At 38.8% G+C, this 23,302-nt stretch overlaps 2 protein-coding genes across 14 annotated transcripts in view; one reads left to right on the top strand and one right to left on the bottom strand.

The window, feature by feature from the left end:
• The first annotated feature begins 8,427 nt into the window (after positions 1–8,427).
• The window catches only part of LOC128256804 (neuroligin 4-like), a 42,888-nt gene continuing 28,013 nt past the window's right edge, over positions 8,428–23,302 (top strand). For 3 of the 13 annotated variants that reach the window (XM_052987544.1, XM_052987536.1, XM_052987439.1), the window contains exons 1-9: positions 8,428–9,178; positions 9,863–10,264; positions 14,572–14,996; positions 15,446–15,663; positions 16,150–16,299; positions 16,366–16,799; positions 17,306–17,689; positions 20,428–20,861; positions 21,296–21,414. In XM_052987544.1, coding sequence (XP_052843504.1) covers positions 14,746–14,996; positions 15,446–15,663; positions 16,150–16,299; positions 16,366–16,799; positions 17,306–17,689; positions 20,428–20,861; positions 21,296–21,414 — 1,990 coding nt within the window. In that variant the 5' untranslated portion in view covers positions 8,428–9,178; positions 9,863–10,264; positions 14,572–14,745. Of the gene's footprint in view, positions 9,179–9,827; positions 10,265–14,571; positions 14,997–15,445; positions 15,664–16,149; positions 16,300–16,365; positions 16,800–17,305; positions 17,690–20,427; positions 20,862–21,295; positions 21,415–23,302 lie in introns of all 13 variants that reach the window. The other 10 variants (XM_052987500.1, XM_052987518.1, XM_052987482.1 and 7 more) reach the window with 10 other exon arrangements.
• Positions 11,864–13,331, bottom strand: LOC128256861 (uncharacterized oxidoreductase YjmC). The gene is given in 2 exon segments (XM_052987556.1): positions 11,864–13,006; positions 13,009–13,331. Coding segments are annotated over 2 exon segments (1,365 nt in total). The 5' UTR covers positions 13,246–13,331; the 3' UTR covers positions 11,864–11,878.

Here is a 23,302-nt window from a genome sequence, read left to right as displayed (position 1 = left end):
ATTTTATGCACATTGCCCTGCCAGTCATTCAGTCAGCTGCAGCTTCCTTTCCGATTTGTTCGCTTTTCATTCAAGAAGAACTCGGGCAATCAAATTAAAGCGCTCGACAATTCCGAATACTCAGTGCGGTTCATTGGGTTTTTACCCACTCTGACTTGGCCTCAAAGACTCGGGCTTTCCTGCCTGCCGATTCTGAAACTGCCATTGCCAACTGGGAGTGACATCGAAACTTCAGTTGCACTTTTCGTTTTGATTGCATTTAATTTGGGTTAAGGCCCGTGCAAATGAGCTTTCCAATTGAGCGCCAATCAAATTGCCGGTGTCAGCATTTCACTGTAAGAATTTCGTATGTGGTCTTAATTACATTAATTCGATTTTGGTTGTTTTTAAATTTGATTTTTTATGATACGTTATATTAAGATAGGATAGCAACTTTCAGTTATTATTTGCTACTTTTGTCACCGATTTCTAATTAGAAAAATAATATTTGCCCATAGTTGAAGATTTTGTATTACATTAAGTCCGGACAAATAAAAATTAAGGTAAGCTAAATTAACGAATTGATAAAACCTTAAGCAAAGAGCAGTTACTCGTCAAGGTTTCTGAGTTGTAAAACCACTTTTTATATATCTTATTTGAAAAATCTTTTCAAGTTTATTCCTCAAAAAACAGAGAACCTCCCAAGTTCTACAAACCGAAAACATATGTCTCTGATGAGGGTTCGAATGGAAATCTCCGGGGTATTAAATTAACAAGTTGCCAACAACAGAAATAGGCGCGAACACTTTGCCAAGATTTTGACCAAGACGGAAACGCAACTGGGACGATTCTCGGCTTCCGTCTGTCCTCCAGTTTCACCAGTCTCCACTTGTGTCCCTGTCTCCATCTCCGCCTCCTGTTAGTGTTGCCCTTCCACTTCCTGCTGCGTTTGCCAAGATTACAGCCGCAATGGTCGCGACAAACAGGTCACGAACTTAAACGCACGGAGACACACACCGTATACGTACACTTACTCGAACATACTTCCGTTTCCGGTTGGCTTTCTGAATACAATTAACAGTTAGCGGGTAAAATGGCCTGCCAAAAGGATTGTCTGGAGGAGGGGTGAACTTGGTTTACAAAAGCCTTTGCATAAATTATGAGCAGGGCCGCCAGATAAACGCGATAAATTATCGGACAGACATCGCCAAAGTGCACTGAAAATGCAATCTACTGCATTTCCATACGCTCTCCTTCGCATTATCCTTTGTTTGAGTGTCAAGAAAAACTACACCCCCCACACCAACCCACACAACTCGTGTCAAAGCACCCACACCCACATGGTCTTTGCTTTGTCTTAAGTAGCCAGCCTTGCCATGTTGTTCTCGTTGTTTTTGTGCCGTTTGCCGGTTTGCTTTTTATGGGCAACGCCTGACAGGAAGCGGAAGTTTCAACGCGCAGGCGGAAATTATTGTTTAGCTTTATTGTTTAGACTGCTTTAGAAATTTGTTTGCCGAATTATTTCTGTTCAGTCATCGCTTTTGGTATCGCCGGGCGCTGCGTTCAGCAGTCCTAATTCGCAGGGCGTGTTTTATACCCGCCAAATTTATGGATAGTCCGAAATGTCTGGCCCCATCCAGTGCGTGTGTGCAAATGGAATCGCACAAATAGGCACACACTCCCGAAACTTAGACAATGCTGGGCCCATAAAATAACCGAAAACACAAGCCCAACTCACAAGCAGACAACAGCTTTGCATTCAAAATAGTTTTGGCTAGGCAAGTTTATGCAAAAATACACAGATTTGTATGCACGCTCTGGCAGACGGCAAATGTAGAAACTTAAATTCTAAAGAATGCACATTTACGCAATGTTTAAGTAACCCGTTTATTTGTGCTTGAATTAATTAAGTTTTTCAAATACATTCAGGTTACATTTTACAACGAAAACTTTATTTACGTTACTTCCTAATCATGTTTTTTTCACATTTTACTTAATTAATATTTAAGTGAGATATTTAAAAATTCATATTTAGCTCCAAGCTGTAATACACTTCAGGATACAGTTTTCCTTAAACTCATTCAATAAAGAATTGGGTTATTAAACATTTTTGGGTTTTAACATATGAACACATACATATATCCATATAACTCAAGATATAAATACATTTTACAGTTCAAAAAAAAAAAAAACTGACTATTTGAGATATAAATACATTTTACAGTTAAAAAAAAAAACAGACTATTTGACCAAAAAATTATTGGGGAAAAAAAGTTTGTTTTCTTTCTTGATAGGCTTGATTTTCCTAAATCAACTATATATATAGGCATTTAAACTTTTTAGATCCATTAAGCATTTAAATTACTTAGCTCACAAAAAATTAAAATTACACACAACAAAGTTTTTCGCTACTTATGTTGCGTTTAAAATGCAAATGGAATTAATTTTGAGCGAGATTTGTTTCTCCATTCGAAATTTAAAAAATTATTTTTCCCTCTCCTCTCAATCGATTTATTCAAATTAGAATTGCCTCTCAAATGGTCCGCATAATTTAATTAATTTTAAGACCCTTAATATTTACAAAATTCATTTAATGATAAAAGTTATGTTTGGCATTAATAAAAGTCCGAAAAGCTTTCAAGGTAATTAAACATTTGTCACCCCAACAAGGCCGCGGCAAGAAGACAAAGCAAGTGCTCAAATAAAGTGTGGCTTTTCCAAGGAGGCTGTGGTGGTGGTGCCCAAATATGTATATATGTTTATGCATGTATATGCAGAAGGCATTCATAACGTTTTTTAATGCATTTTAAAGGCACGCTTTCCGGGCGACAGGTAGGTAATGCAAAGATTATGAGCGCAAACAAAGGCGCACGGAAAACAAACCGGAAAGCTTCGCGCTTTCCTTTTAAGCAGAGAGCCTATTAAAATAAATTACAGTGCAGTTTTTTTTGTCCGCCCGCCCTGTACGAAAATTAACAGCAACGAGAAGAGAAAAAAATATAAAACAAAGGAGGGGCTGGCAAAATGTGTTTGGTGGGTAGTGAGGCGGGCGAAGCAGAAGGACTACGCACTGAATAATTCATGAATGTCGCCGGCGCAAGCTGAGTATAGTGTTATATTTAATAAGCTGCGGGAGGGGCTTTCAGGGGGACAGCACTGGGCAGCAGCTGAAATCAGACACAAAGGGCATGACTATCAAAAATTCAAAAGTCCCTCCGCCCCATTCAAACGAAAGCGGGCAGCTCAAATTTGACAAATTTCGTTGCCTACTTTCTGGGGTCTTCGGCCAATGCTTTAACTTAATCATTTAATAAAACTTTTATGCTGACGATGCCAACGCCGTCGTCGATGTCGCCTCCTCCACTTCAAATACTTGTGTACACATTTTTTTTTTTCGTTCCCAATCTCTGTCCCTGGTGGCTGGCGAAGGACACTTATTAGCCCACTGCTGTCCTGTGCTGTGCTGTGCTGCCTTTTTATATGGGCATCTTTGTCGCCCTTTTCGCCGCGTTCTTATATTTTAAAATTATGTCAATTTCTTTTGAGCATAAAGCGCGAATATTCAGCGCACTGTACCATGGAGCTGGAGGTCCTTGGCGGAAGGATGAAAAGATCGCAGTGGGATGACTACCCGGCTGCAAAGGGTCGAACGTTTAAGCTGATTGTGTGTTAATCGCGGTTAACTTGACGGCCGACGCCTATAAAGAGGCCAAAGTTTAATTATAGCCTGTCGCTTTCTGAGAAAACTTTTGTCATAATTATTAAGTTGACGGAGCCTAAAACCTTTCTGTACATTGGAGGCAGGGTCTTATTTTAAAATCAAATATATGTTTAGTTTATAATGAAATGACTAAATAGGTTTAGGGTTCACTATTAAAATTTGTCTTATTATATGGCTTATCACTGCTACGACTTAAAGAATGATGATTATGAGAACTCGTTTTGGGATAATTCTAACTATACTTAAAAGACTAAGCTCTACATTTTTGCTTAATCAAACCTTTATATATATCTTTCTTAAATAAAAACTGCTTTATAACAATTGGTTATACTTAATCTCTAAAATTATGTTTGATATTTTCAAGGCTGGACAAATATTTGTTCAATAAATTGTAGACTTTAATATATTTTCACGAAGTTTGAAATTTTTAAAAACTTTAATAAATATTTCAATTACTTTGCCCACAAGTGTACTCAGTGCGTTGCTTCTTTTTGCTGGCATCGTAAAATGTCAAAAAAATTTAAATGCCACAAAATTCTCAGCATTCGGGGGAAATTCTACAAATCCTTGCCATATAAAATATGCAAATCCGACTCACTTAGCTTGCAAAATGTTACCCCCCTTAGTAGTTTCCTCGATTTTCTCTGTGAGAATTCTTCCCCAGTGAGACGGCGGAGAGACACACCTGAAAATAACTCAATGACTGCCACAAATTTGCCATTTTTATGCGACTCATAAATACTGCCAGCCATCAATGGGCCCGAGGGCTGAGCAAAGGTTGTCTGTCCAGGGTTAAGGAGGGAAATATGCAGAAGAAACACGACGATGCAGGTGAATCTTGTTGGGGAAATAAAAATAAAGCGAAAGTAAAGAAACATCGCTGGTGCACATCACGCATTCGCACCGTGGCACTTCGTGGGCAAACATATGCAAAATCATCGACTCAGTATTTGCATACAAATGCCATACATATGCCTGCGCTGCAGGAGTGTAAGTGTGTGTATGGCAAGTATTTCTGTTGCAATTTCCGGCTACTATAACCGGAAGTGATGCTGCTCAAAAATTCATGCAACCGTAAAAGGAGCAAAGTGCGCCAATAAGCAGAAGGAGAAACCAACGGCATTTCGACGGTTTTTTTATTTCTTTTTTGTTTCGTCTCCCTTTTTGCAATATTATTCCTTGGCAAAATACTCTTTGCATATTTCCTGGCATCGCCAGAAATCGACGGTCGCCTTGCGTCTTTCTCCGCAATTTGCATATAAAATATTTTGTGCGAATTACACACACATTCGAGCATCAAGTGCTGGCATCGCATAAATCGTATTTGGCTCTGTATTTTTATTGATTTATGACAGAATTTTTAATAGTTTGGAAATGGTTATCGATAAATATATTCTATTTATGTATTATTGCATTTTTTGAATCATAAATTCAACGCACAACGCACAGAAAGTCTTATGATCAATGATAGTGGTTACTTCATTTAAAAACGAACTAAAATATGTATCTCTATGACCTTTCAACTCGATTTAAAATTTCCCCTAGTTTTTCTTTATTTATTTCTTTTAATGGAAATAAACAAAATGTTTATTCGGCTTTATTTTATTCGAATGTAGACCGAACTTAATTTCGAAATAAATCTTTTATGTCCGCAGCCCTTTGCCAGTGAAATCAATTCACTTGTGAACAGAGCGACAGCCGACTGAAAGTGGAATGTTTGCTATAAGAATTGTTCGGGTTCACAGAATGTTTAAATGGTTCGCCATTTTTTTCAATTTGAGCCTCAAACAAATCAGAGAAACGGAAATAATTAAATTTTTGGCGTCGGGAAAAATACAATTTTTCGCACGGTTGCCATGCAAAAGGGTCTGGGCAGAAAAAAGCACCGGAAAAATGCATAGCACTGGGAGTCCTGTCCCTGCTGGTTGCTCCTTGTGCCAACACGCCGGATGCCTATGAAATGCAGCTGCTGTGTAAAATGATTTTTGCTCCCTCATTCATTAAAAAACAATTAAATGTGCGACACGCGAACTTAATTACACTTTTATGTGGCCGGCTCGGATGACAACAACCATGCTGCCAATGTCGGCTGTACTGAGGGATCTGATTCTGCCCCCTCATCCATCCACATGCTCAACCCATCATCCAGTACCATTTGTGGTTTTTAGTGCGTGCCCGTCGTGGAAAACTCTTCAACTTGAATATTTTATGGCCTTGCAACGGCCCACGGCCCACGGACCACAGAGCGTGGGCTACATGGGCATCAAACAATTTGTATAATCAACAATTAAAGTGCGGATCGGCTCGTGGCCGAGCATTAAGTGAGCATTGTCTGGACACCCGCCTCCGGCCGCCTGGAGGGAGATTTTCCAATTTGTACTCGCAGCAAATTGCAAAGTTTTGTTTTGCGGTTGTTTCCATCTCGGCAGGACAGACAGACACACGGACAGACGAGCGGAAAAACAGACAAGGCTCCGCATTTTCGGACGGCTGTTAACTTCAATTGCGCGTTAAAAATCACCCCGCAGACCCCCGTTGACGATTTTTCAGTCTTAACCCATTTAAACATGCCTTGCTCTGCGGATCTTGTTGTTATTAATGACATTAATTAAAAATTAAATTTGTTGCAAGCCCGTTCAACGGCGCTCTGTCTGGAATTTGCGTAACATAAATTGTTTGAGATGCTGTCTGAGATTCCATGATAGCTTATAAAATAATTTGATATCCGGTTCTTACATCTGACATTTCGCTATGCCAAGTAACTTTGCGAAAATTTGAAAACATTTCAAGCTGAAATTTTGCGTGCCAAGCTTTGCATATAAAGCCTATAAATTTTAGCCAACGCACACATTACGGTAAATATATAAATATGTATATCAATGATGCTTACACGCGCAACTCGTAACCATGGCGGATGTCCATAGGTGGCATGGCTCAACATTTCAGGAGCCGAGAACTAAGCTTAGCGGCTTTTGGTTTTTGTCAACGCAAGAAATCCCCAAATTAAATAGAAAATAATTTGATTTATGCTTGTGTGCAGACCATTCCAGTGTATATACGCTTTTGGCTGATTAACCATTGTTATTTTTGAATATTTACGACCTCGGAAATGGGTGAAACAGACACCAACCGAGTATTATGTGGAATGAGTGCAATAACCTCTCATTAATCTAATAAGACATGAGACATCAAGCATCACGCATACGCATTGTGGACCGGTCCGACACAGCATGATTTCTACTACTACTTCATTAGACATCTCTGCGTCTCCTCCCTCGAACGAAACTTTTATTTATACATTTATTTATCGGACATTTATCTTGAAATTACTGTAATAACTTGGCGTGCTATGATTTATGCTGGAAAATTATTTCCACTTGTTTTTCATGGACCCCCGTCACCGCCTTTCGCTTTCAATTATGTCCTGGTCGTTTTGTCCTTCGCCTTGTGTATGGATTTTCGATGATGAAATCACACGAACTGCGGTCAGATCGCACGCACGCTTGGCTCGGCAACATTTAGCTAACTGATTTGTCGCCATTCATTGAAGTTGTCATTGTTGCTCTCAGGGTAGTTTTCGGTTTTCTCGGCATTTTTGATGATGACAAAGGATCTCATGGCTGGCGGAATCTGCTGCTGGTAAGCTGATTTGTCTTGTTAGCGTTCTGCCCGTCGACATGTGTGAAATTTCCAGGACTAGGATTTATGTGGCAAAATAAATCACAAAGTTTTCGTATTTAAGTTTGTCACCATTTGAAGGAAAACTCATTTCAAAACTTATATTTTTTCAGAAACCTATAGTTGCTTAATTTTTTTTCAGATTAACTTAGTTTGAAACTTTTGTTGGAAATATTGATACTGGTAGTAGTGCGATATTATTTTGCTCCTTACACATAACATTAACCTATTACAATTTTTAAAAGAAAAGCCAAAATGTTCTTACCAAATTAAATACAAAATTATGAAACAACACAAAATTAATTTGAAAAAAAATGATCTAAATAATTTTTTAAAGAAATATTGGAATGCAACTTTTAGAGTTTAAAATACTACAACTACTTTTATAACAGTCAAGTATTGCACACAAGTAAGCTGTCATAAAAGTCGAAGCTACTTATCACTTGCCTGTGGAACTATTAAAATAATAATAATAACAATAATTTGTTTTGTTCTACACCTGACGTAATAATAAAATTCGAATTTTTATGACATTTTTACCAATGACTCTCCCCTTCGAGCCATTTAAATATGAAATAAAAACTCTGTCATTCGTCGAATAGGATGTGGCATCGAGGAACCATTACCTGCCCCAATAAAAGCTGAGTGAGCCTGTCGCCATGTGACTACGGTAATAACGACGGCATAAAATTCGTAGAAAAGGAAAATCAAAGCGCAAAAACAAAAGAGCTTGGAAGAGGAAGCGGGTGTGCTAGAAGTAGAAACAAAAAATAAAAGCGGCACCAAATTGACTTAATTCCCCATTGTTGTTTTGGTTTTTCCCCGTTATTTTTTTCGATTTTAAGGGGGTGGAGCCATCAGCTGATTTGATTTAAGCGAGAGAAATAGAGAGAGAGAGAGAGCGAGCTTTGAATGCGTTCCACTTCCAGGGTACTCTTCCTCTCTCCGGCGAGAGAGAATAGCGATTTACTTTTGGAGCTTAACCCACATTGCCGAGGAGGCCTGAAGCCTGGCCACCAACGAAGGACATCTTCAATCGTTGGAATACACTCGTTCGTCGTGGACACAACTAAATTCGTCGCGGAGCCGGAAATTTGCACGTGGCAACGGTACTTGGTCCTTTTCTCTCATCTCCTCGCGCTGTGTGTGTGTTGGTGTGCTGATGTGCCGGATTGCGGCTGTGTGTTAGTGTATCATCGCAAGTTGTAAATGTGAGCAATTGAAAATGTGTTTTAGGCAGAAGTTGTCCTTTTATCTATGCGAAATTAAAGCAAATCGACAAACACATCTACGTCCTGTGTGTGCGTGAAATGTAAATGTATGCCAAGGCTTAAGAGTACGTTATAGAGCCGCGTCATCTTCATCTTTGTCTGCTGTCTTGTGGCATTTCTCCATCTTTATTTATTTTACGCTTTTTCTCGTCTCACACAAAATTTTTGTTGCGTAGGGCAGGCGCCTAACAAGTTTTTGTCGAATCGAAAATAAAAACGACATTCCTGAAGCACTATAATGCTCCAGCCACATCGCTCACATTCCACTTAACGGTCATTGACGCTCGAGTGTTTTTATTTCGGGGTAGCAACGTTGCATGGCTTTTATTTGTCCCGTAGCAGCACGACTTGCATGCAATTAGGCTCTTGTAAAAGTAATCGTCGTGGATGGAATAATTATGCCAAGCAAAAGCCAACGACACCGTAACCCCTAAGAGTTGGCAAGCAAAAGTTGCAATTGTTGGCAGCTCAGGTCGTCAAAAGCTAAGGCCAAGACCTTAATTTCCAACTACTTTTTGACAACAATTTAGTAAGATATTTTAATTTGCCTATTTGCCTTCGTAAAATATGTGTATATTTTATACTCAGGTTCTTTATTTTTTAATTTTACAATTTTGTTTATTTGTTGTTGTTTAATATTTTAAATATATAGACATTTTGAAATTCTTTTATTCTTTTGTTTTATAAAACTAAACCAAACCGATAAATCATTTATTTATTCGCAGTTTTAATTTTTATTTGGCAATATTACATTTTGTTAAAAGATAGTTGCGAATGTATTTTTTACTTTTTGTTATTTTTTAATCTTCAGTTATTTTCTGAATAATTAACACCTTTAAATAAAAAAAAGAACGTCATTCAATATTTACTTTGGGGAACATTTTTTTACCAGCATTGTGGAAAGCAAACAAGTTTATACATTTAATCAGTTTTTCACGTTTAAAATTCGGGAAGTTATTACCTGAAAAAATCCCAGTCAATCTAAAAGTTTATAGCGGTTTTTATAATCGGAGCTGAATGCGTTTTATTTTATTTTTATTGTTTGGGTGAAATACGTTTTCATATTATTTATTTTCAAATTAACTAACAAAAAATGAAATCCGAGATATTCGTTCAAAGCGTTAAATTAATATACAAAATAATAACATGGCAATTTGAAATTACCACAAAAAATAAAGAAAATAAATCGCAAACGAATCAATTTCTAACAAAGGAACTAACGAAAACGAAAGGAAACGACAGCGAAATAAGCAAATTAAAGCCAAATCCCTTGAAAAGTGAAAGCAATTAAAACGCACTTTAAAACATGAAATGAAATATTTTTCGGTGCACGATGTATGAAATATCAACAGAATGGTTTCCCAATAGTGTTTATCAATAAGGGAGTGAGTGTGCAATTGTGTGAGCACCTACAAAAGAAATAAAAAGGAAATAACAAATAAAGGAGGAAAAGGATACGCGAGCTTAAAGCAAAAGGAATTTCGACTGTCCCATTTGACCGAGCCGAAGACAAGGATTATTTTCGCCAGTAGAACAAACAATAAAACTGCCAGTAGTCATAAAAGCAGCAGCTATATATATGGATGTGTGTATATAGATCATTGACTTTCAGAAGGTAAGTCGAGCAGAAAGAAGTTGTCAATTTCGCAAAGCTAGGATATGTCTAAAATAAATAATCGTGTCCACTTGCCCTGGGAGATCATCGAATGATTTACCCAACAGAAAATTTGTTCAGTGAAGTCTGTTCTCTGCTCAGATCAATCACATTGTTTCCTAATTTACCCAGCGTCAACAAAAATAAAATCAATTCAATGAAGATAAATGAGTTCAAAGTGAAAACCGAGACGTCAGGAGACTATATATAAACCAGGCCCCTTATCCTAGCTTGGTTTCCACTTTCACTAGCGATTGGCAGCGGTAATAAGCGATTACAATGTCATGAATCTAAATCCAAGTCGCAGCAAGGACGCCGAAGTCACGTGCGTTGGGTAAAAGCAACCGCAGGACCTCAATAGGTCGCAGGTGTTGCGCTCCAAGGAAACCGGGAATACGGATAAGAATAGGGCCATCGACTAGCGACGACAACGCACATCATAAGAACTGGGTGGTGGCCATAATTTACCCCGCCACCCTGGGGCTGTCATAAAAAGTTTCAGCTTATTACTCATACGCCCCCACGGCCAGACTCTGATGAGCAAGGCAATCATATTAATCATTCTGCCAATGATTGGGATGATTTCTCCGCCACTCTCGACCGTTTTTTGCCGTCTTCCATATCGATTTGGATACTTGGCTCTGACAGACACGCACACAATCGCCCAATCAAATACCTGAGTTGCTATTTTTAGTTGGCCCAGCTGTTGGGCCCCCACTTTTTGCGACTAGAAGTACGAGTTGCGGTTTCCGGGGAGTGCATAAATTAGCGAAAATAATTATGCTGATTTTTTCCCCTTTTTATTGCCGTGCGCAAATAGACGCCGGCAGATGAAGAAAGACGAGCTGGTTTTGAACTTTTGAATATTTTAACGCTCCATAATTAGTCGACGGGCAAGGAATTTACTTAAATTTTCTCGTTTTCCTTTCCATATTAGAGGTGAACTTTTGCTGAACGTGTACTAGGCATCATTTAATTTCACCAAAGAGAAATCGAAGTCTGAACTCAAAGTAAAATATAAATCTATTTTATTCCGGTTTATTTTTACATCGTACTATCGTTTTATCGTGATATCGTTCTATTATATAGCTAATATAATATTATAGGTATTCGTTTAGTTCTCGAATTTTTTTTTTATAAATCTCCAATTTAATTTTTTAATTTATTTTCATATATTCTAATTTTGACCTTAAAGTTATATGTAAATTAATTTAATTCCAGTTTACTTTCACATATCAAAGCTTATGAATTTCCTTTAAATACTAGATATTTTACAAGAAATAAAAATGCGTTGAAAATATATCTGCTTTTAATTAAATTATAATTTATTTGAATTTGTTTATATGTTTTTTCTTTGTAAATTTGTATTACTTTAATACACTTTAATTGTTTGCACATTAAACCAGAAGGTCCGTAAGGCAACACAGGCTAAACAAATAATGAGCACATTATTTTTTATTCTGTGCTACCTCACTTCTGGTTTCTAACAAGTATTTTTTATTTGTTAAATTTTATTTAATAAGGCTTAATATTACTTGCTTATATTAAATATGGTATTAAGCAAGCAAGATTTTGCTATGCCACATTCAGATCCTCAGAAATAGCTGCTTCACTAAGTTTGCTGCCATTTATCTTTAGTGGAACGATGTCGAACTTTGTGGCCAGTTCCTCTAGAACGCACAGGGTGCACGGTGACATTGTTAGTCCGCCCTGTTCGTCGACCATCTTCATGTGCTGCATCTCCTTATCGCCCGGAACCATCGCGGTTTTTCCCACCTTGGTGGGCATCGCCTGTCTTAACAACCGATGAAAATCGCCCAATCGGTCTTCGAAAGAGGGACAAAAACGCATTGGGTCGATGGCCACGTAAACTTGGCCCAAATCCGCCGCTGCATTTTCCCTACTATAGACTCCACGTCGTTGAATTTGATTTGCATATCGAGCACCTGTCATCACACCACACAAAATGTCCACCATTGCAGCCATGCCAAACCCCTTGTGTTCCGGCTGAAAGGCTCGTATTCTTTGGGCCCTCAAAGCCTCCTCCGTTGAGGTGGTCTCCCTTCCATTCCTGTCCAAAGCCACTAATTTGGGCACTTCCTTTGACCAGCCGTTGCAATAGGATAGCTCCAGTTCCTCCACCGAACAGGCGGCCATGCCGAAATCGGCCAGAAATTGCTCATGGACACCGGACGCAGCACAGGCAATGGGGTTTTCTCCCAAAATTGGCTCAATCCCTCCGGAGGGCACCAGAGCAGGAGCTGCGTTGGTCATGCACAGTCCAATCATTCTCTGCTCCAACGCTTGGCAGGCATACCAAGAGGCGAAACCAATGCAATTTGAGCCGCGAGCGGAAACCCAACCGACTCCCACTTCCCTGGCCTTTTGCAGGGCCAAGTCCATACAAAAGTTGGCCACCACGGGACCAGGAGCATTATGGCCATCTACCAAGGCTATGGCCTTCTTTTCGGACACGATTCCTGGTGTGGCATCCCCCGCAACGGTACAATTGAGAAGATCAGCTGCAATCGCCGGCAACCGATGGATGCCCATGGAACGCTGGCCCATATAATCGGCTGCTATCAAGGCATCGGCCATTTCACTGGCCGCCTGTTTGGGCACCTGCATGGCAGCGAACACCTGGCTAACGAATCGCTGCGCCTCCAGGACATCCACCAAGCGACAGGAGTCCTGCATCCGTTCTCCTCAACGCCGTCTGGTTTCTTCTGGCCGCCGCACATGAGCAACACCCTCTTGATATTCTGCCACAGGTCCTCGGAGCCTTCGATCTCCTGTTTTGACTTCTTAACCGACTGAAACACACTTTTCATTTCCTTGGCTGCCAAGCTGTTCGCCGCCTGGTTGGTGCTGCCAAAGTTTTCCATGGACAACTTGAGACGCACCTTTCGCAGGGCATCCAAAAAGTTTACCACCAGCTTCATTTTATCAGTTTCAAATGTTATGTTTTTATAGTGTTTGTAGTATTTGTCTGAGGTAAATAGAGTTTCCAAATCTAAAACTTATAATTCTTAGTTGTTGACTATATAATCATATCAAAAGCCTTATAAAAACTACCTTTTACTATGAAGTTTAGTACACATAAAATGCTGGGTTAACTGATAGTTTTAGTTTTTTATTATAAGCCCAGCCGAAACCATTTCGAAATACAAGTTAAGTTAAAAAACAAAATCCCTATTTACTGCGTAACCATTCGAACAGATACATTTTTTTAAGCATATTTCCTCCGCAGCTTTTTTGCTTTCATATTCATTTCGTTGTATTCCCAACGGTTAGCTAACATTTCGCATATGCTTATATATATATATATATATATATATATATATATATATATATATATAAAGAGCTATTTTTTGTTACAAATAAGCGTACATATTCAAATGAGCTACTTACACAGCCACCACTTGCTGTGCGTACTTGGATTGTCAGCGCAGAAACAAGGAGATATCAGCACAGAAATAAAAAGAGTAATGCCAAAAAGCCAGAACAAATGCAATGCAAAATCTTAAAAAATGCACACAAATTGCAATGGCACAGTTAAGCATGTGTAAAGTAACCTTGAGGCATACACCACACAGACACATGAATGCACAGATAGAGATACATTTTGAGGGTACCAGATGCACATTCATGTGGATTTGGAAAATGTTCTCGTGACCTTGTTTATTCGTGTACTTGCCCACCTTGGTTCGCATAAAAATAAAACAGCACTCATATTAAATTTTCTCAGTTTTTGTATGCCAGGCTTAAAATGAAAAATAAATATACTATGGTGTGCAATTCATATTCATGATAATAAACGACCAATTTGTTTTCACGACTATCGGTAAAAAAGATAATTGAATTAGTTAACTTTCAGCAGCTGGGATACGAATATATAATCCAAATAATAAGTTATTTTAATAATCAATTGGTAACTCGGTATTTTCATCAGGCTTGTATTTCTGCATAAATATAAAAAAGGTCTATTCCGATATATAAAATGGAAATTGCATGCTAAAATTTCTACCTTATCTCAATTTTGTTTATATAACTATTGAAATGAATCGTTTCTTCTTAAGAAAAAATCCGACTCGTATCTCTTCAGGGGTATTTGATTATTTAAATAACTACCAAGTCAGACCTGTTCTTGAATTTAAATATGTTTAACGTAAGCAAACTTTTAAACTTTAATAAGCTCATAATATCCTATACCCACACCAACTTTATGCAACCCTTAAATTAACTTAAAACAATCCTCTTATTTCAAGATCAAGATGAAATCCAGCCAGCTGGCAGCTCGTCTTATCATCCCAGCCCATCAGCACAGGTAGTCTAAATGACAAGAAAGAAAACACGTCAATCGAGAGCCACATCAAAATAGGTGAAGACAGTTTGACAATAGCTCGGTCAGGTAGCACAACTTGAAGCTCCACTGTGCCACGATGGGGGAAAGCCAGCTGCTGCTGTTGCTGCGGCTCCTGCTGCTTCCGACCGTCCTCTTTGGCTGGATGGACTGTGCCGAGGCCTCCACTGCGGACATCTACAAGGGCGCCCGGCTGGGCCACCGCATCGTCCAGACGCGATACGGCCGACTCCACGGACTCATCCTGCCGCTGGACAGCTTTCGCTTCCTGCGATCCGTGGAGGTCTTCCTCGGAGTGCCATATGCAACGCCACCCACCAAACAAAATCGGTAAGTAAGATACGAACAAATATGATGTATATAAAAGTTGGTTAAGACTACTTACAAAGTTGTTTTCTTCAACTAATTTTTAATGAAGTTTTTAATCAAGTTTATTTCGTTTTTTTTAAGTGTTTCATATTTAGTAAGTCTAAAGTAAAATGGTGCTGAACAACAGTACCTTTAACTTTTGTTTTATTTAGCTTTTAATCAGGATATGGAAATACAACAAGTTTATTCATTGATTCATAATATTCATGATAAGATTAAAATTAGTGTTGTAATAAAAACTTTAAGTCATAGCAACTATTTGAAAGGAACTCTTTTCATACTTTAAATTTTATTCATTCAAATTTTATGTTTATTTATTTCCTATAGGACAATGTTTTTTCAATAGCTTTCTCTTCCTATTTCTAAAGCAAATATGTCAAGCTAACAAGCTTTCAATTTCTATTATTTAGGTTTAGCCCCACAAGAGCTCCAGCGCCTTGGGACGGCATTCGCATATCGGATAAATACAGTCCAGTTTGTCCGCAGCGATTGCCCAACATTCAAAACGAAACGGCGGCGCTGGAGAAGATGCCCAAGGGTCGCCTGGAATACTTGAAGAGACTGCTGCCCTTTCTGGAGAACCAGTCTGAGGACTGCCTTTACCTAAATGTCTTCTCGCCGGTCAATGGTAAGCACAATAAAGTAAACTCTAAGTGCTGGAATTCCACGAAAAATGACCGCCGCCAAATTAAGCGCAAAAAGCTTCACATAAATCTCATTTAAATTCAATTAATTAAGATTAATCGTATGCCACGTAATGCCAATAATTTCTACGCAAAAGAAAACCGAGAGCTCACGTAACCACTGCGCAAATCTTATCGCAAATGCCACCCCACTAAGCTCACAATCCCAGGGCAGCCGGATCCGGGGAAATCGCTAATCTCAAGCGATTCCTCCGTCGGAGTGCTGGCGCAATCCGCTTTGCACGCAAACGGAAACGTTTAATGGGTCATGAGCGCTTTCGGGCACTTGGCGGTGGTGTGTTGAAAGGGAAAAACGCGATATGACAAGTTTAAACAAAAAAAAAATACAACGGAAATACATTTGTATCATGATTTCTACAGCTGATACTCTAATACGGTTTAATTCGCTTTCCTTTCTTGTGTAATGTCAGCCGGAGCCAATGAGAAGAAATTGCCTGTGATGGTGTTCATACACGGCGAGTCCTTCGAGTGGAGCAGCGGAAATCCCTACGATGGCAGTGTCCTGGCCAGCTACGGAGAAGTGGTGGTGGTGACCCTCAACTACCGATTGGGAATACTAGGTAGGCTATTTGAAAAAAAAAAATTAATTTTACTATTATTCATCATGTATCTTAAATATTCGACAGGTTTCCTCAATGCCAATCCCAATCCGCATGCCCATGCGAGGGTGGCCAACTATGGGCTTATGGATCAAATGGCCGCCCTCCATTGGATCCAGCAGAATATCCAAAAGTTCGGCGGAGACCCCAACTCGGTGACCTTGGCGGGTCATGGAACGGGGGCGGCCTGCATTAATTACCTGATGACCTTGCCCACGATGGCCCGGGGTCTATTCCATCGGGCCATTCTAATGTCCGGTTCAGCCTACTCATCCTGGGCCCTGGTCGAAGATCCGGTTCTGTTCGCCATCAAGTTGGCCAAGGAGGTGAACTGCACCATTCCCGAGGACATCAATCGACATCACGAGCAAATTGTTGACTGTCTAAGGGATGTGCCGCTCGAGGATCTCTACTCTGCCGACATTCAGGCTCCCAATTTTCTCACGTCCTTCGGGCCATCGGTAAGATAAAAAGGCTTTTAAATCATTATCATTCATTACTTGAAAACACTTGATTTATTAAAAAAAAAAACAAAAACAAGACATGAATGAAAGTAGAAATTAAAAATTAATAAGCCATTTATAATTAAAATCATTTCTAGATCGGTTTTCAAAATCCAAGCTATCATTATAATTATTTCATATACTTGAAAAATTACTTTAAATTGCTTTAAAAATTTTTCATTCAAATGTAAGACAATCATCGAATTGAATAATGAACCCTCAGCTCTTTGCCTGACCAAAAGTCTTTACTTCTTGAGGAAAATTTAATGCCATTTTAGAAAAGATTTAGTCATCGGAGAGAACTCATTTAAAGCCATTGATTTCGCTTTTTGTGGCACTTGCTCCTTTTGTGCGCCCTCGCTTCAATGGACTTTATTACTTACTTACGCTCTCCTCTTTTCGTGCCTGGACCACTACTGCTGTCATTTACTTGCGATTCCTTTCCCTCCTCGATTTCAATTTAGGTTGATGGCGTTGTCATACGACCCGGACATTCCAATCTCGATATCGATGATTTAATGGCGCGCAACTCGAGACGTTCGTCAGCGGACTCCGGCTTCCAGTCGTCCGCCGGCGGAGGGGGCGGTCCGGGTGGCGGTGGCGCTGGTGGCGGGGGCGGTGGCTCCGGATCGGCGTTCGGCGGTGGATATTTTGGCGGCGGCGGGGCGGGAGCGGCCAGCATGGGCGGTCACTATGACGTCCTGTTTGGCGTCGTTACGGGCGAATCGATTTGGCGCTTCAGTGCGCACGACATACAAAATGGTTTTGAGGGCGAGAGACGAGATAAAATTATTCGCACCTACGTTCGCAATGCCTACAATTATCACCTCAACGAGATATTCTACACGGTGAGTACAATTATTTTTTATATAACATATTTTTCTATATATACATATAACTGTTAGAGGGAAAGAGATGTCTGCGCTTCGAACAATAAATCTTTTCTATCAGATTTATCTTTCCCTTCAAATGACTTGATGTGGTCTACTAGCCTTTTGCCCTCAGTTAAAGCTTAATTATGCCCTTAATCTTGGAGTTTACTTTGTAACTTGGAAAGTTTAAGCTTAAAAACTTTACAGACAGTTCGCGAATGAAAGAAATATGTTGCGCCCTAGTGAATCATCTATTTTACTTGTCATTTCTTTTTGCTTTCAATTTTGTGTGCAAATTGAGCGTTGACTTATGGATGCTTATGCAAATTTAATCCCACTGGCTATTTTACACACCCAAAAAACCTTTAAATTCTCCTTTTTGTAAAAATATTATATTTATAGTTGTGGAGAAAATGTTCAATAAAGTTAAAAGCTTAGTATATATAGATGCAATCAAATACATTTAAAACTAAAATACAAAAGACAGAAAAAAGTGCATTTCTTTATTTTCATTAAGACTTTGATTTTTACTGCAAGTTTTAAAACCAAACAAAGTGCCCTTCAATTCTAATCCATTAAAATGATTAAAAGCCCCTTAAAGTAGGTGGTGGAAAAGTTCATACTTTCCCTAGGGTAATTGGCTGAAATGAAACACTTCTAGAGCCTAAGCTCAAACAGCAACCCCGGCTGCAACTGAAAAAAGTCAATTAAAATATTGCTACTGTTCTGAGTGCGTACGAGTGTAATTATAATTTCACATTGCGTATGTTTAGCATTTCGCCACTCAAACAGATACACATGCACACTGTATAAATGTGTGTCTCATGTTTCAGGGAATTTGTTTTATGCTCGCTGGCTGGCTTTTTGTTTTTATTTTTGTTTTGTGCAAGCGAGCGAAATGGAAGGCAGTTAACACGCCATTGCTGCCAAAACATTAACACGCTTTATTTGGCAAATGTGTGCAAGGACATAGGCACACTCACACACACACACTCACACACATGAGCGTGTACACATATAGTACACTCACAGATATAGAGACACACATGTACCTACTTAAAAGCGCACAAGCAGCACTTAACCCAAATCACAGCAAACAGCAGCGGAGAAAACAGAGAAGCATCCAACGACAACCGTCACCAGTCGACGTCTGAAACTGGAACTGAAACTGAATCTGTATCTGAATCAGAATCAGAATCAGAATCAGAATCCGTAGCTGTATCTGTATCTGAATCCGCAGCTGTATCTGTGCCTGTGACTGTACCTCAGCCTTGGTCACCATTCAAGGCATTAACACACACGCAACGTGAATGCGCTTATGGGCAGATATATTCACACACACACACACACACAGTCGTATATCAAGAAGTCGTAAATTGCCAGGGCATATATCACGATTATAGCGCTTAAGTCCGTATTTATTTTACTTCATTATACTTTTGTATAACCGCAACGCAATCCCTCTCTTTATACTTCATAAAGCTCAACTTATATAGGTCACAATTCAGCCTTGATTGGTAGGCATTCAAGTGGCCTCAATCGAAACCACAAGCTAATCATGACTTATCAAATATTTTTAATAAAGTAAAAAGTAAAAACACTTAAAATGGAAACCCAATTTATAGTAAAAAAAATCAATGCTTTTCCAAAAATAAATCCATTGCCTGGGAAATCGAATAACCATGTAAATGTATTCCACACACCATTGTTAGAATCGGTTTTTGTTCTTTGTTTTTTCGCTTTTTTTATGATGGGGTTCCTAAATTATGCATGACATCGATTTTACAGATGCATTTTGCGGTCGTTTATTTTTCGCACACATGCTGGGTAGAAATAATCATTGTGGTGGTAACAAGTTCTCATCCTGCTCGATTTGCGGTAGCGAATGGCCACCGCAAACAAGGACAGCAAACAGTTGCAATCCGCTTGTAATCCAGCCAGGATTTGACTTGGCACACATGCAGCCAATGCAAATCTAAAATTCCCCTCGCTCCCTTATACTTCACAAAAGAAAGATAGAACAATCGCTGTAGCATTTTAAATTTTGGTAAATGAACAATAAAACAAAGGAAATTTCGGTGATGCATTTGAAATTTCGAATTAATTGAAAGTAAACAAAAGTAAGAAACTCATTAATTTAAAAAAATAAATAATTCTTATAGTTTCAAGAGATTATAAATATATGTAAATAACTTAAAGCATCTAAGCTTTTACTACACCAAAAAAAAAAAAAATAAATAAACTAAACTATTGTTTCATGAATTTTAAACTATTGAGGATGAAAATTTTTTCAATAAGAAGAGTATTAAATTAATACATCAAAAGTATCAAAATATAACTTATACGCTTTAAAAATAAGGCCTTTGACTACAGTTTTAGACTCTTCGGTATAGAGTTGAAACTTAAAAGTATAGGAGTTATATTATTAAGTAATTAATACTTATATTTTAATACTGTCTGTATCTTGTGTGTTAAATATTTATTTTTCAAACAAAAATCGGTTTTTGTTCCATTTTGAACTTTGGGAATTTATTCAACACTACGAATTATAATTTATATTGCGAACCAAGCAGTTCTAAGTTTCCCAAGAATAGCCGAACTTTGAGAATTTTAGTTATGGACACTTTGAGTTAAACAATTGATTTTACCTGTTTCCAAATTACGAGTATATTTATAAAAGAAAATATTTTTCTATATATATTTCTACCCCCCAGATCGTCAACGAGTACACGGATTGGGATCGCACCTCGCAGCATCCGATCAACACAAGGGACACGGCAGTGGCCGCCTTGTCCGATGCCCAGTTCGTGGCTCCGATTGTCCGTGCAGGGGACATCCTGGCGGCAAATTCCCCGCCGCCAGTGAGCTCATCCTCGCCGGCTGGGTCGGCGGGTGCGAATGCAGCTGCCTCGACTTCGGCTGGCTCAACTCAGCCCTCCGGTCGCTGCTACTTTTATGTGTTCGATTACCAAACGAAGGACGGCGACTATCCCCAAAGGATGGGCACTGTGCACGGCGAGGACTTGCCCTACATATTCGGAGCGCCACTGGTCGATGGCTTCAGTCACTTTCCGCAGAACTACACCAAATCGGAGACGGCTCTTTCCGAGGCGGTGATGATTTTCTGGACCAACTTTGCACGCACCGGGTAAGTTGAGGAAGCTTTGGGTGCTGAAAGTCTTCCTGAACGGACTTAGGACACCTGCTGTCTGCTTGGCACTTTTAAGCCCCACTTTAACGTCTTACTAACTTATGCACTGGGGGAAAATGTGTCACCAAAGCCGAAGCACTTAAAATCTGTAGGTGCTATATTTTGGTGTTGCACTTTAAGCTTCGTGTTTGCTTAGGCAGTGAAGAAAAACCAAAATTAATCTCTTTTTAAATCAGTAAATTTTATATCAAACTTCTAATAAATATATAAGTATTTAATTTTGAAGTGCATATTTTGGTATTTCTGTTATTTTTCTGACCGAAATTAAATCCGTTCAAATTCTGAACATTTATTGTTCTATTAAAATCCATTTAATATTTTCTTAACGACTTGTTAACAGTGCTTTCTCAACACTTCCTTTGCTTTTCCAGCAATCCAAATGAACATCATCGCCAAGACTCGTCGCTGCCCGTTTCAAAGGAGCGCAACCGTTTTCGCAGCATTACCTGGGAAAATTATGATCCGCTGCATCAAAAGTATTTGGAAATAGGTGTGTAAAAAGAAACTTTAGATATCTATCGCATTTTCCTTTATTTTTGTGTGAATGGTTCAAACGAAAATCTTTTCGTAAACTTCTCACGAAGTATGGGGTAGTTTTTGTTAAAAATGGAAATGGAAAACTGTTAAATACCTGTGTATAAATTTTCTTTCATTTTTTGTTTTTAAATGAAATTTCAGTTGCTTGTTAATACGCAAGTAGCCTAAGTAACAATCTCATTTCTAATAAATCGCTCACCCCCAAATGCCTGAAAAATGTTGTACGGCTACTTTGGCATGCAGTAAAAGAGAACTCAAGGAATTCAAGCCAAATAAGAGCTACAAATATCCAAAAATATAAAAGAATAACCTAAGCACACACAGCCAGCAGAAAAAAAGAGGAATCAAATTTAATTTGAATTTTAAAGAAGGCAACGCCCGAACATGCTCTGCTTGCTAACAACAACAAATTGAAGGGGAGGTTTCGGGAGGGTTGAAAAACGAGGGAGTTAACACACAAGTACTTGAACGAAATGTGAGTGGAAAAAAAATCTTCACACCGTCGACTGTCGGTACATTTAAGCAGCAGCAGCCGAACCACCAGGTAGATGAAGGGCAATCAAAACGCCCAGAGATTGTCGAAACATTACCTGAAGTGAGGGGCTGAGAACTAAGGGGTTGTTTGAGGGGCTTGAGGGGGCGGAAGCGCATAAAGCTTTATGTGTGCGTTAAAATGGCACCGTTGCTTCATGTCAAATGTACGAAAATGTTATTAATTTCAAATTTTTCACACCTTTTGTGCCCACACGCAAGGGGAAAATGGTGAAAAATTCAAAGACGATAGAGAGTGACGTGTACATGTCATTTGCATAATGTTACGATTATCAAATACTCTGAGATGTGCGAAAATTAAGTATATTGAAATGAGGACTTAATATTTTATTTTATCAAAATCACGTTCGTTTTGTATTGCCTCATATATTTTATTATACAAGAAAACATACTTGCAAATTATATTTTCTGTTTAATATTTATTTTTAATACTTAAAGCGCGAACTTTAATTAAAAAAATATATAAAATATCAAATCGCATTTAAAATATTTCTATCATAATTTATAAAATAAATTGGGTAATGTTTATAACAAGTTGAAAAGCTTTTGTTGAACACAACTTTATATTTCGTTTGCAAAATTTCTTAAAAAAAAAAGCGAATTAAATGAAAAGTGTGTGCCATCACTCAAAATCGAAATGCCCACTTAATACACACATAAGCTAAAAGCACTCAAACTCACACTCGCACTTGACGTAGATAGCGAAAGATATGCGAGCTTAACGCTTTATGAAAATTACGCACAGGTTATGGCAATGGATTTGCCTTACATTGTGCACACAAGAATGGCTTTTTTTTATATTTTTAGTAAGCTAAGCGCTGAAATGGAGAGGGAGTGAAGCATGAAGAAAGCAGTGCCAGCACGCACTTTACGCACATGTAAGCATTGAAGGACGATGCGTATCAAAAGATATGTCTGCGCGCATGTAGAACATTCTCCTTCTTCACTGAATATTTTCCTTTTTTTTACTTGATTTTAATTGAAACGACACACAGCGACAGCTGCCATTCTACACAGTACCGCCCACTCTTCAACGCCACGCCTGCATTTTGCATAAGCCAGTTGAAAGGATTCCGCCGTGGAGTGGCGGGCACAGTTTTCATTTGATACGACAGGAAACTGAAATCGAAATCAAATAATGTTTGTTGGGGAGCTGGCAAACAAGGATCTCCGGCACACAAAGGCAGCTGTCACACATATGCGTCAAATATATATACAGATCGAACTAAAAGCATATCTTATGTATAAGCCTGTTTGAATGAGAGTTCTGTTGCGTAAATTATGCATCG

The sequence above is a fragment of the Drosophila gunungcola genome, chromosome 3R (assembly GCF_025200985.1).
Source record: "Drosophila gunungcola strain Sukarami chromosome 3R, Dgunungcola_SK_2, whole genome shotgun sequence".
NCBI classification, from domain to species: Eukaryota; Metazoa; Arthropoda; class Insecta; order Diptera; family Drosophilidae; genus Drosophila; species Drosophila gunungcola.
Note: the sequence above shows the minus strand (reverse complement) of the source record. Positions and strands in the feature narration are given on the sequence as shown.